Below are 13,172 nucleotides of genomic sequence, written 5' to 3'. Positions count from 1 at the left end.
GCTAATTTATGTATTCATCGTTGTTGCTACTTTGGAAGCTTTGTCAATGGAGCTGCTCAAAATTCCACACAGAAAGCTGACTTTATCGGAAATGGTTTTATTTAAATATAAATATGTGTACAAAGATACAAGCAATGGTAGCTTATTTTAGCAAATCAAATTCTTGATACATTAAAAGAATGAACAAGCAAATGGCAATTAGTTGAGATTAAAAAAAAATCGTGAGAAAAAAAAAAGCTTTCAATGATTGGTAATTTAAAGCAAGAAAATGTGTCTCCAAATAAATCAACCAAGACTGATAACATATTATATAAAGATATTTTACAATAGAGCAGCGTACACGCTGTACATTAAGGCTTATATAAAATAGAAAAATAAAGACAAGCGATGATTTTTGCCTCCACTATTTACTTGTTTCTCGTCAGGCTGCCTGGTAACAAGCGTCAATTGGCAGTGCAGGCATCATACACGGAAACATCCACAAGGTAGAATGCAACTGAGCCAGGTGCAGAAACAAACGTCTCAAACGTGAAATGGACATGACTCCAAACGCGGAAGGTATTCACTAGACACATCATTTGCATGCAACAGAGAGAAAACATGGGCTTAGGCCATTTGTACAGATATTTCCAGGGTAGTACTGTTTCTTGTAAACATTTTTGAGACCATTTGAGTTCGATGTAAACCATCCATCTGACGAGTGACGACATGTTGCCCCACCTGACGTGGCATTCAAGTTCAGTTCAAGTTCAAGATTGCCACCAAGTTACTTACAAACGATCACATTTGATTGTTCCGGTATAATACAGTACCCTACTTTGCCCTGCTCCTGCGCAATCACTCCGCAAACACTGGAGAAAACAGTACTGGGGCAAGGAATGAGTACTGGAACCCCAACCCTGTAAAATGCTCACAATCTTTGGGTTTTTATGGCCTTTTCATTTGCCTTCTTTTAAAACACACGGTTACCATCTCATTCTTCATGGAAAACAAGGCTAAGATTCACACTTTGTGGTCCGGTCGTTTTCGAGGGTCCAGGTCAGGCCAAAGTATTCCCAAATTGGGCAGGTTCATTTCTTCCTGTGGCTAGCCCAGTCTTTTGTTGGTAATCGACACACAAATGTGCTGAGTATTCCTTTCGCATGCCAAACCAAAACAGCAAAAAACAAATGATGGCGGGTTGGTCAGGTCCGTTTTAAGCGGTGAGAACTTCATTGCTGATGTTTCACATTTGGCGTTGACGTGAGTAGTAAACTTGAATGCCGCTTCGTCAAGTTTTCTGTTTTTCCGAGTCCACTGATCGAGTACCAACACATGTTTGGCTCACTTATGGTCAATCATGCAGACATAAACTTGGTGATGTATCACTCTTGAATTTAGTTGTTGAACTTGAACGACGCAATCTGCAGAAATCTCCGGCTTTGTTGAGATCGTAACACCTCCATTCGCCACGCCAACGCCTTGAAGTGACTTCCGCTTAATACTTGTCCAATTTGACAAAGTCTCTGTTCATGTTAGTTCTCCCCCATGTGCACGGTGCAACGACGTAGTTGACGACTCATCGGTTCTTTTGATTTCCAACGCCCCTTGTCTAATTCAAACATGCGTCTGCATACGTTGTGACGGTCGGCCGTAGTCCGACTGCTGGGAGGACATTTGCGACGAGGCGTAAGAGAAGCGGGACGAGCTGGACACCTTGCTGGCCTCGTCCGACTGGTCGTAGGCGTCCACTTTCTCATAAGAGGCTGGTTTGACGTAGCTGGTGAAGGCGCGGCCGTAGGTTGCGGGCAGGTAAGCGGAGCCGCTGTAGACGGGGTCAGCGGGATAAATGGTGGCTGGTTGAGATGGCTGCTGTTGGGCGGCTTGTTGCTCGTACGTGGACTGGGTCAGTGTGTTGGTCGCGTATCGGTGGGCAAAGTCGTAGACACGCGGTTGGGTGCCATGTTGGCCGTACATTGGGCTTGGGGAGGGCAGCTGCGATGGCGTGTAGACGGGCCGAGGGTTTGGCGCGTACTCTGAGAAGCCACCGCCGCGTATGTGGCGATCTTCGTGGCCGCGCACGTTGTAGTAGCCATTGGTGGGATCCTTGAGTGCATAGAGAGGTGAGTGTCTTTTGGAGTACATCACAAACTTCAGATACCCAAAATGAAATGATCAATTCTTGCTATTTGGCAGTCTTTTTCAAGTGAGTGTTTACCTTGTTGTCCGATCGCTCATCCTCCTCCTCTTCCAAGAGATCACTGTGTTCTGTGCGAGATGTCCCGGGAGACTCGCTACTATTTGGAGCCTGAGGGAAGACCACGCATATTTTGATGAATAAATACAGCGAACAAGACCCGACTCGGATAAGAACAAGACGACTCTGTTACAGGATGTGATGTTCGCTATGAATGGCGTTACTGTGTCTCGAACGGATGAGAAAGGTTTTACCATTGGCTCTTTGACATCCTCCTCGTCATCATTGCCACGTGTGGCGTTGTGATCACTGTGAACAATTTGAACTCTGATGTCACTCTTGGACAGTCGGGTACATCTTTTGCCTGCAAGAAATGAAGCGTAGAGGCTGTTATCTAACGCGACTTGAGATGGAACATCGTATGATTTGGAAGAATTTGGAGCGAGCCGTCTTTCCAATACTGACCGTTGAGCTCACCTTTGCCTGTGTGCCTGCAGCAGATGGAGACCAGCGCGATGACGCAAATGAGCAGGACACATCCGCCGCCAACTGATCCACCAACAATTAACAACATGGGCGGGGCTTCTGGAATGATAATAAAGGCGGGGCGAGGTGAGATGGTTTCTCAGGACATGAAGAAAAAAAAATAGACAAGATACTCCATTTAATTTGCTAATCCTCCAAATGGCAGCGCATCTAGGATGCAACCTCAGTTCACCGTGACCACGAATGTACGTTTTTGTGTGGGCAATCTGGTACAGTATCACACACCCTGGCTTTTGTCTCTAATCTCTCTGAGGTAAAGGTAACAAGGCTTGACATGCAATGAAGCAATAGAAAGTAATCTAATTAGAGATTCCAGGAGATACCACCGCCCGTTTCTCTGGGGACCTCACTCTGCTTTCAGTGATGTAAATTACAAGAGAAGACCTTTTTATGTGTGTGTGTGTGTGTGGCTACAGCATTCCGGTGTAATTTTAAAATCACTTTAGTGGAATGCAGCCAGAGATGCCGGGTTTGCCTCTGCGACAGTGATGGAGAATATCAGTCCAACCTAAAACACATGACTCCATCGAATTGACTTTTGGCCCTAATCAATATCTATGTTATAAGGGCAAACATATTCATTAAAGCTAACCATCTTCTGATTAAATCATATCGATTTGCAGAGTATAATTAAGATAAGAAGAGGCATGAGCTCTGCTTTTACCTAATCTGGGCTCCTTTGCAGAAGGATTGAGAGTTTCATTATGTTGTCTACAAAGGGCTTTTCAGTGGGAGAGTTTTAGGTTTTGATTGCCTTTGGTTGGTGAGTTTGCGAGCAGGATTAGTTAAAAACGTCATGACTGATTTTTAAGTAAATTTTTATAGTGGTGGCCCAGGAAATGGAAAAGAAAACTATTCAACTTGGCACAGAACCAAATTCATTTTTAGTTTTTGACATATGACCAAAAATGTTATTCATCAGATGTAGCAGGACCAGAATGTAACAGTATCACTTATTTGGGAATCAAATGTGTCAAATTGACATGTTGTTTGATTGATCGTCTCACCAGACAGGTTTGTGCCATTTCCATTTTTTGTAGGTTTCATTATGGACAAAACAAATGAAAGACGTATTATTTTGGTTGTTTATAGGAGAGTATGGTATCATTTTTAATGGTCTGTCCCACTTGACATCTACCGAGGCCCTATGTGCCCCACAATGTGAAATGAGTTTGATACCAATGCTATACATGGTCGTTTTTTTTGGGTTAAAACGCCTTACTATACATGGTCGTTTTTTCCGTCTTAAAACGCCTTACTATACATGGTCGTTTTTTTCGTTGAAAAAAGCCTGACTATACATGGTCGTTTTTTTCGGGTTAAAACGCCTTACTATACATGGTCGTTTTTTTTCCAATAAAAACGCCTTACTATACATGGTCGTTTTTTTTCCAATAAAAACGCCTTACTATACATGGTCGTTTTTTTGGAGTAAAAAAGCCTTAGTATATACGGTCGTTTTTTTTCTGATAAAAACGGCTTACTATACATGGTCGTTTTTTTCGGGTTAAAACACCTTACTATACATGGTTGTTTTTTTTCGTCTTAAAACGCCTTACGATACATGGTCGTTTTTTCCCGATAAAAACGCCTTACTATACATGGTCGTTTTTTTGGGGTTTTTTTGCTAAAAAAGCCTTACTATACATAGTCGTTTTTTCCGTCGAAAAAAGCCTTATTATAGATGGTAATTTTTTCGGCTAAAAACGCCTTACTATTGTACATGGTTGTTTTTTTCGGCTAAATAGGCCTTACTATACATGGTCGTTTTTTTCGGCTAAAAACGACTTACTATACATAGTCGCTTTTTTTGGCTAAAAACACCTTACTATACATGGTCGTTTTTTTTCGGCGAAAAATGCCTTACTATACATGGTCGTTTTTTTTTGGGATATAAACGCCTTACTATACATGGTTGTTTTTTTTGGGTTAAAACGCCTTACTATACATGGTCTGTATTTTTCGGGTAGAAACGCCTGACTATACATGGTTGTTTTTTTCGGGTTAAAACACCTTATGATACATGGTCGTTTTTGGGGGCTAAAAACGCCTTACTATACATGGTTGTTTTTTTTCCGATAAAAACGCCTTACTATACATGGTCGTTTTTCCCCCGATAAAAACGCCTTACTATACATAGTCGTTTTTTCCGTCTTAAAACGCCTTACTATACATGGTCATTTTTTTCATCGAAAAAAGCCTGACTATACATGGTCGTTTTTTTAATCTTAAAACGCCTTACTATACATGGTCGTTTTTTTCGTCTAAAAACGCCTTACTATACATGGTCGTTTTTTTTTGTCGAAAAACGCATTACTATTTTACATGGTCGTTTTTTCGGGTTAAAACGCCTTACTATACATGGTCGTTTTTTTTCGTCTAAAAACGCCTTACTATACATGGTCGTTTTTTTGGGCTAAAAAAGCCTTAGTATATATGGTCGTTTTTTTTCTGATAAAAATGGCTTACTATACATGGTCGTTATTTTCGGGTTAAAACGCCTTACGATACATGGTCATTTTTTTCCCGATAAAAACGCCTTACTATACATGGTCGTTTTTTTCCCGATAAAAACGCCTTACTATACATAGTCGTTTTTTCCGTCTTAAAACGCCTTACTATACATGGTCGTTTTTTTCGTCGAAAAAAGCCTGACTATACATGGTCGTTTTTTTCGGGTTAAAACGCCTTACTATGCATGATCTGTATTTTTCAGGTTAAAATGCCTGACTACACGTGGTCGTTTTTTTTTGGGTTAAAACGCCTTACTATACATGGTCGTTTTTTCCGTCTTAAAACGCCTTACTATACATGGTCGTTTTCTTTCGGCTTAAAAACGCCTTACTATACATGGTTGTTTTCTTTGGGGCTAAAAACGCCTTACTATATATGGTCGTTTTTTTCGGGTTAAAACGCCTTACTATACATGGTCGTTTCTTTCATCTTAAAACGCCTTACTATACGTGGTCGTTTTTTTTCGTCGAAAAACGCCTTACTATACATGGTTGTTTTTTTCGGCTAAAAACGCCTTAATATACATGGTCGTTTTTTTTCGGCGAAAAATGCCTGACTGTATGTGGTCGTTTTTTTGGGCTAAAAACGCCTTACTATACATGGTAGGTTTTTTTCCAATAAAAACGCCTTACTATACATAGTCGTTTTTTTGGGCTAAAAAAACCTTACTATACATGGTCGTTTTTTTTCCGATAAAAACGCCTTACGATACATGGTCGTTTTTTTTCGTCTAAAAACGCCTTACTATACATGGTCGTTTTTTTTCGGCGAAAAATGCCTTACTATACATGGTCATTTTTTTTTGGATATAAACGCCTTACTATACATGGTCGTTTTTTTTCCGATAAAAATGCCTTACTATACATGGTGGGGTTTTCTTGGGCTAAAAAAGCCTTATATACAGTACATGGTCGTTTTTTTCGGGTTAAAACACATTACTATACGTGGTCGTTTTTTTCGTCGAAAAAAAGCCTTACTATACATGGTAATTTTTTTCGGCTAAAAACGCCTGACTATACATGTTCGTTTTTTTTTGGGCTAAAAACGCCTTTCTATACATTGTCGTTTTTTTTTCCGGCTAAAAACCTCTTCCTACACATGGCCGTTTTTTCCGTCTTAAAACGCCTTACTATACATGGTCGTTTTTTTCGGCTAAAAACGCCTTACTATAAATGGTCGTTTTTTTCGTCGAAAAATGCCTTTGTATACATGGTCGGTTTTTTCGGCTAAAAACGCCTTACTATAACATGGTCGTTTTTTTCGGCTAAAAACGCCTTACTATACATGGTCGTTTTTTAGGATTAAAATGCCTTTGTATACATGGTCGTTTTTTTGGGCTAAAAACGCCTTACTAAACATGGTCGTTTTTTTCGGCTAAAAACGCCTTACTATACAGCCTTACTATACATGGTCGTTTTTTTTCGGCTAAAAATGCCTTACTATACAGCCTTACTATACATGGTCGGTTTTTTTTGGGCTAAAAACGCCTTACTATACATGGTCGTTATTCCGTCGAAAAACGCCTTACTATACATGGTAATTTTTTTCGGCTAAAAACGCCTTACTATACATGGTCGTTTTTTTCGGGTTGAAACGCCTTACTATACGTGGTCGTTATATTCGACAAAAAACGCCTTACTATACATGGTCGTTATATTCGGCTAAAAACGTCCTACAATACATGGTCGTTTTTTTTGTCTAAAAACGCTTTACTATACACATGGTCATTTTTTTTCATCTAAAAACGCCTTACGATACATGGTCGTTTTTTCGGCTAAAAACGCCTTACTATACATGGTTGTATTTTTGGGGCTAAAAATGCCTTACGATACATGGTGGGGTTTTTTCGGCTAAAAACGCCTTTCTATACATGGACATTTCTTTCATGTCAAAACTTCTTACTATACATGGTCGTTTTTTCTCGGGTTAAAACGCCTTACTATACATGGTCGTTTTTTTTCCAGGTTAAAACGCCTTACTATTTTATAAGGGCGTTTTTTTCGGGTTAATACTTCTTTTTATACATGGTCGTTTTTTTTAAATTTAAAAACGCCTTATTATACATGGTCGGTTTTTTCGGCTAAAAACGCCTTACTGTACATCGTTGTTTTTTAGGATTAAAATGCCTTTGTATACATGGTCGTTTTTTTGGGCTAAAAACGCCTTACTATACATGGTCGTTTTTTTTCGTCGAAAAACGCCTTACTATACATGGTCGTTTTTTTCGGCTAAAAATGGCTTACGAAACATGGTCGTTTTTTTCGGCTAAAAATGCCTTACTATACATGGTCATTTTTTTCGGCTAAAAACGCCTTACTATACAGCCTTACTATACAGCCTTACTATACATGGTCGTTTTTTCGGCTAAAAACGCCTTACTATGCATGGTCGTTTTTTTCATCTAAAAACGCCTTACTATACACATGGTCGTTTTTTTTCATCTAAAAACGCCTTACGATACATCGTCGTTTTTTTAATCGAAAAACACCTTCCTATACATGGTGTTTTTTTTCGGCTAAAAACACCTTACTATACATGATCGTTTGTTGGGCTAAAAACGCCTTACTATACATGGTCGTTTTTTTTCGGGTTAAAACGCCTTACTATACATGGTCATTTTTTTCAGGTTAAAACGCCTTACTATATATACATGGTCGTTTTTTTCGGGTTAAAAGTTCTTACTATATATACAGGTACATGGTCGGTTTTTTCGACTAAAAACGCCTTACTATACATGGTCGTTTTTTTTGGGCTAAAAACGCCTTACTATACATGGTCGTATTGTTCGGCTAAAAACGCCTTACTATATATACATGGTGTTTTTTTTCGGCTAAAAACGCCTTACTATACATGGTCGTTTTTTTTGGGCTAAAAACGCCTTACTATACATGGTTGTTAGAAAAGCTAAAGTTAAAATAGCCGTTTGAGAGGCAAAAAGAGCCGTCTCTTTTCACTGAGCCGATCCAAATGAACCGGATCACAGAAAAGAGCCGAAAATCCCATCGCGCCGCCACACCACCATGGGGAGAACATGCAAACTCCACCCCAGAACACCAGATCCCGAATTTGAATCTCCATGCTCACAACTGTGGGGCGAATGTGCTAACATTTGACCACCGTGGTGCCGAATTATAATAATGATCCTATAATGAGAAAAATAATAATTATTATAGCAGGTTAGGTTTATATCACCATTCTTGTTGTGCCTTTACCTTGTTCCTTGAGCATGACCAAAGCGGTGCCGGTGCCAAAGTTGTTCCAAGCAGTACAGTTGTAACGCAGCTCAAAATCAGGCGCCAGGGTTTCAGAGAGCACCAGAGAGGACACAACTCCTTGGTCACTGGCTACTGTTTGTACTGAGTAGCGACCAGAGGAACCGGACGAAAGGCTGATGTCTCCAAAGGACCATACCTGTGGGAAGGAGCATGAATGTTCATAAGAGACGGGTGGAAGATTTTTCAACACACGTTTCTTCACTAGTGAGTAAAGAAAATACATGTACGCCCTTTGATCCCTTCATTCTGCTACCCACATCGCTCTCTGTACTACTTTTTTTCTGCTGACCTCAAAAGTGCTATGAGCCTGACACGTCTCACGAGCTTATGTTTAAGGACCTGCCCACGTGCGCCCTGCAGGTGAGTCGTGAGGAGGGTGAGGCAGCCACACTGAAGTGGGCCTCCACTTTGCTGTCTGTAGCACAGGGCAGAGGGCCGCCCCCCTCTCCCTCTGTCCCTCTACTCAGGCACCCCAATTATCCTCTCTCAGGCCAGCATAAATTCATGATTCAACACGGTCAGCTGAGTGATGCCTTTCGGGCCGCTAATTGAATGCAGTTTGGCTGAAACCTGTAGGAAGCCCGTCTCCCACAGCTCCCCCGACTTCTTTCGCTTCATTTAATGCCAGTGCAATTACACCACTGAATATGTGTGTATGTCTTGATTAGTGGGCTGAAAATGTGTCTGTCTTGATTAGCGGGCTGAAAATGTCCTGGTGCAAACGTGTGAAGGTGAGGTCAGGGTCGACCAAGTGATACCTCATATGTGGGTGGTGAAGTATGTACAGTATGTCACAAACATGGACGACAAGAGTTTCACTTACAATCTTATAAGGCGGTGGGCTGCTTCCCACCCTGCATTCTAGCTTGCCCTTGGAGTGCTTCACCGCATGCTGCGTGGCCTCGGCTGTGATGATAGGAGGGCCTAGTGTGGAGAGCAAAAAAAAAAAATGACAGAGAGAAGAGAAGCAAAGAAATGAGGAAACATTCTGACAGAGCAAATCGTCAAAGTAATCCATTTGCAGAGGGAACCCACCATTTACAGTCAGAGTGGCATCTCTTTCTGCAATTCCTATGCGTGGAACGATGGCCTTGCAGGTGTAAGTCCCAGCCTCGGCCTGGGTAACAGACTTGATCTGCAACGTGTTGCTGTTACTTAGCACCTGGTGAAAGACAGAACAGGCCGATGAGACTGGAGGTTTTTCAACTCCAGACAAATCACATTGGGGTTCCCGCGTAGGCTGATTTGTACCGTATTGGCCCGAATATAAGATGGCCCTGATTATAAGATGACCCCCTCTTTTTCAAGACTTAAGTTTGAAAAAATACTTTTTGAACACCAAATTAATTTTTATACAGAAAATAATTACAGTACATCTGAAACAAATGATTATAACAATATATTTGAGAGAAAAAGCATGTTATTTTGCCTCATTCAAATCTCAATATCTGAACATTTAAATATGTAAACTAATGCAATCACATTCGTAAATGAATGGCTTCTGGTTTTTGAAATGTAAATTACATCATAACTTCTCCTCAGCTGCCGGTTAACCTGGCCGATCTTCGACCCACTTTTCTCCAGATAGTCGCTACGTTTCTCCATTTTCTCTTATCTCTTGTATTATTTTCTTCTCTTTTCTTTCTTACCGCTATTTTTTTTATTTTTCTTCTTTGTGCTATTGCTATTTTTATCTTTATTCCTTGTGACAGGGGTTCGCTTTGGCCTGGGGAGTCAAGTTCAGCATTCGCTTCACTGATATCTGACACCATCTCACGTCGTGAATGGGTATAATGTCTAGACCCCGAATATAAGACGACCCCCACTTTTCCAGTCTTATTTCAATGCAAAAGCACCGTCTTATATTCGGGCCAATTCGGTACTGAACAGTACAGATGTTGCCTTGAGTCAAAAATTCAAAACAGATACCAAATTAACAAATCCGCACCGCACAGGTCTCCAGCATCCTTTTGTTGAAGTACATACAGTACTTCAGTGTGTTAGAAAAGTATATTCTCTGTTAATCATAACCGCACACAATCTTTGTTAAAGTGTGAGGATATGAAAGTAGACCTTGTTCCTCTCTCTCACTTTGCTGTGCGACAAGGTAAGATGTCTGCGGTTGGAGGAGCAGGTGGATACGGCAGATGATCACTGCCGGTTCATGTGTGTGCTAATGAGAAATCGGCAGATATTTGTTAGCGGAACAGGTGTGTTTGAAATGCTTCATTTGCATGGAAGTTTTTATTAAATTGTATCTCTTGTTAGTTTCCCGGTGCTGTTCCTCTCTCTTCTACTAGGTCAAACAATTTTCCCCTCGGTAGTCTTCTAAAGTAATCGAAAGGTTAGAGCTATGAACATATCAGTCTGTCGGTTGATTGAGAATGATTACTCACGTGAACAAAATATGACTTTTCGATCATGCTACGGTTCATAACGGCATATCATTTACGTAATTGATGCGACCATCCTCCCTTAACACCTGGTGGTTAAATGCCAATCAAATCAAGGTTTACCACCCCAAGCTGGAATGCGGTGAACTGAACTGTAGGTCTTGTATTTCTTGGAAACCCGTCTCCCAAGTTGCATCATCGGGTGGCAACTGTCGGTTTTGGTATAATTTGGTTGTCTCTCATCGCAATATTTGAACACTGAAACAGAGGCTGTGGAGATGCTTGGTAAGATTGTTGTCCTTAAATCGTTAGGACACAACAGACCGCGGAATGGTGTGAGTGGGCCTCTGAAGCGGCTGCACTCACATCACTCCTTAGCTCATTGATCCTGTCATTCTATCAAGCTGTGCTTAATCCATTTACTTCCACTCAGGCCTCCCACCCATTTCCACACAGTCCCCCTCTCACACTTGCCACTTTTCTTTTTCAACACACTTACAAAGTAACCCAATTAATCTATTTCTCTTGGCAATGTGAGGGACAGTGATGTGGGTGTATTGAAAAAAAAATGTCAGCTTGCTCCCTCAGAGCTCGGTTGTGACGACGGCGCTCACGGCATCTCCACTTGTTTTTTATCAAGGTATTTTCACCTGCGTGTCTTCAACAGTAGTACTGGTAGCGAGGAAAGGCGCCCCTGTGGGATCGTGCTGATGTGTTGCACTAAAATGCTTTTGTTTTGTTTTTTTCCCAGGATAGCAATGTTCTTCTATGAAACGGTTATTCAAATGCTGCTAGAGCTGTCTGATGCCTGATAAGCTGCGGACGTTTTAACCGCACCGGTTGACTGACTGCTTCTTGGTCTGATTGATTTACTGCGATGACAGCCAGTCGGAGCACAGCAATGTTGTGTATATCTGTCAGTGGACAGACAGTTCTCTGCCAGAGGCGTGATACCTCAGGGAGCATGGTGAGCGCAGCTTTTTGAAGAATGCGTAGAGAGAAAAGTGTGAAGGCGTCATGCCTGAAGGCCATGTGTGAATGTTTCACTCTGAAGGTGACGGTGATCAGTGGTGAAGTGTTGAATCTTCAAGATGGCTGTATATCGCCTTACCTCGCTTGAGCCTTGTTTGGTCCACGCCAGGGTCAAGGGGGGGTTTCCAGTCCACGTGCAAGTGAACGCCGCATCCATCCCGATATCCACAGTCATTGGCTTTGGCCCCGACAGCAATCTGGGGCCAACTGCGGGGAAGCAGACAGTTTGAATCAATATGCTTATCGCTTAACACATGTGCCTCGCAACTACAATGTAGCGGCTTTGTTTACAGTCCTTCGGTTCAACTTACACTGAACATCAACCAGGGTGCTGACATTGGTGCTGCCCACAGAGTTGGATACCGCACAGGAGACCGGATCTGTGAAGTAGGAATGGTCCACGGTCACCTCCAGACTGTCGCCATTCGCCTCAGAGATGGGGACTCCTCCTTTCGACCACCTGCGGCGGACGAATAATCACATCATACATTCAGATTATTAGTTCAGGGAAGGTACTTAGCCATGCATATCAAAGTGGCTATTAGCTCATTCATAGCGTGTGCCAATCATAATCAAACGCTGCCAATCAAGCTGCTCATTCAAGCAAATTATTCCAACACGTGCACTTTTTTCCCCCCTTCTCGGGGTGATGTGCTGTTCGGCATCACGTCCTACCGGCAGAGACAATACATACTGTATTCGTCATTTTGCTTAATTTAAAACGACTTCAAAAGAGGGCGCGTCTACCTGTAGCCGATAATTTCCGGATTGGCTGAAGCGGTGCATATGAAGAGAACCTTGGCGCCTTCGGTCACTGTCTGAGGCTGGACTGACAAAACCACAGATGGAGGGTCTGCAAGATGTGATGCAAAAATTAGCAGACCCGATATTGACATGACCACTTCTCCTTGTCATTGGACGAGAACGCGGATGAGTGCATGTTTGGAACTCACGTTGGACATTGATCGTGATGGATGTCTGCCTTCCAGCAGGGGCAGCTGGGTTGAGAACCCTGCAGGTGTAGGTGCGGCCGGAGTCGCTGTCCTCTGGGATGATTGGAAGCATGCTGACAGCTGCCTCCCTCTTCCCATCTTCCATCAGTGTCTGGCAACCATACACAATAGCTGTTAGGCTCAGCTGCAAGCCATACTACATCAGCTATATGTCATCTTATCTTTAGTTTGATGCGTACGCCAGTAACGCTATTTTAATTTAAAATTCTTTGGCACCGGCGAT

General features: G+C 41.9%; 1 protein-coding gene across 2 annotated transcripts in view; it reads right to left on the bottom strand.

Annotated features, from left to right (window-relative positions):
• Positions 1 to 81: 81 nt before the first annotated feature.
• The window catches only part of kirrel2 (kirre like nephrin family adhesion molecule 2), a 45,063-nt gene continuing 31,972 nt past the window's right edge, over positions 82 to 13,172 (bottom strand). The window contains exons 5-15 of one of the 2 annotated variants that reach the window (XM_086114095.1): positions 12,890 to 13,040; positions 12,684 to 12,789; positions 12,248 to 12,396; positions 12,016 to 12,143; positions 9,547 to 9,673; positions 9,335 to 9,435; positions 8,449 to 8,647; positions 2,642 to 2,761; positions 2,431 to 2,540; positions 2,198 to 2,287; positions 82 to 2,085 (exon numbers count right to left, since the gene is read on the bottom strand). In XM_086114095.1, coding sequence (XP_085970221.1) covers positions 1,597 to 2,085; positions 2,198 to 2,287; positions 2,431 to 2,540; positions 2,642 to 2,761; positions 8,449 to 8,647; positions 9,335 to 9,435; positions 9,547 to 9,673; positions 12,016 to 12,143; positions 12,248 to 12,396; positions 12,684 to 12,789; positions 12,890 to 13,040 — 1,770 coding nt within the window. In that variant the 3' untranslated portion in view covers positions 82 to 1,596. The remainder of the gene's footprint in view (positions 2,086 to 2,197; positions 2,288 to 2,430; positions 2,541 to 2,641; positions 2,762 to 8,448; positions 8,648 to 9,334; positions 9,436 to 9,546; positions 9,674 to 12,015; positions 12,144 to 12,247; positions 12,397 to 12,683; positions 12,790 to 12,889; positions 13,041 to 13,172) is intronic. The other variant, XM_086114096.1, reaches the window with a different exon arrangement.

This window comes from Hippocampus guttulatus, chromosome 6 (assembly GCF_054856545.1).
Source record: "Hippocampus guttulatus isolate MCC_2025c chromosome 6, RoL_Hgut_1.0, whole genome shotgun sequence".
NCBI classification, from domain to species: Eukaryota; Metazoa; Chordata; class Actinopteri; order Syngnathiformes; family Syngnathidae; genus Hippocampus; species Hippocampus guttulatus.
Note: the sequence above shows the minus strand (reverse complement) of the source record. Positions and strands in the feature narration are given on the sequence as shown.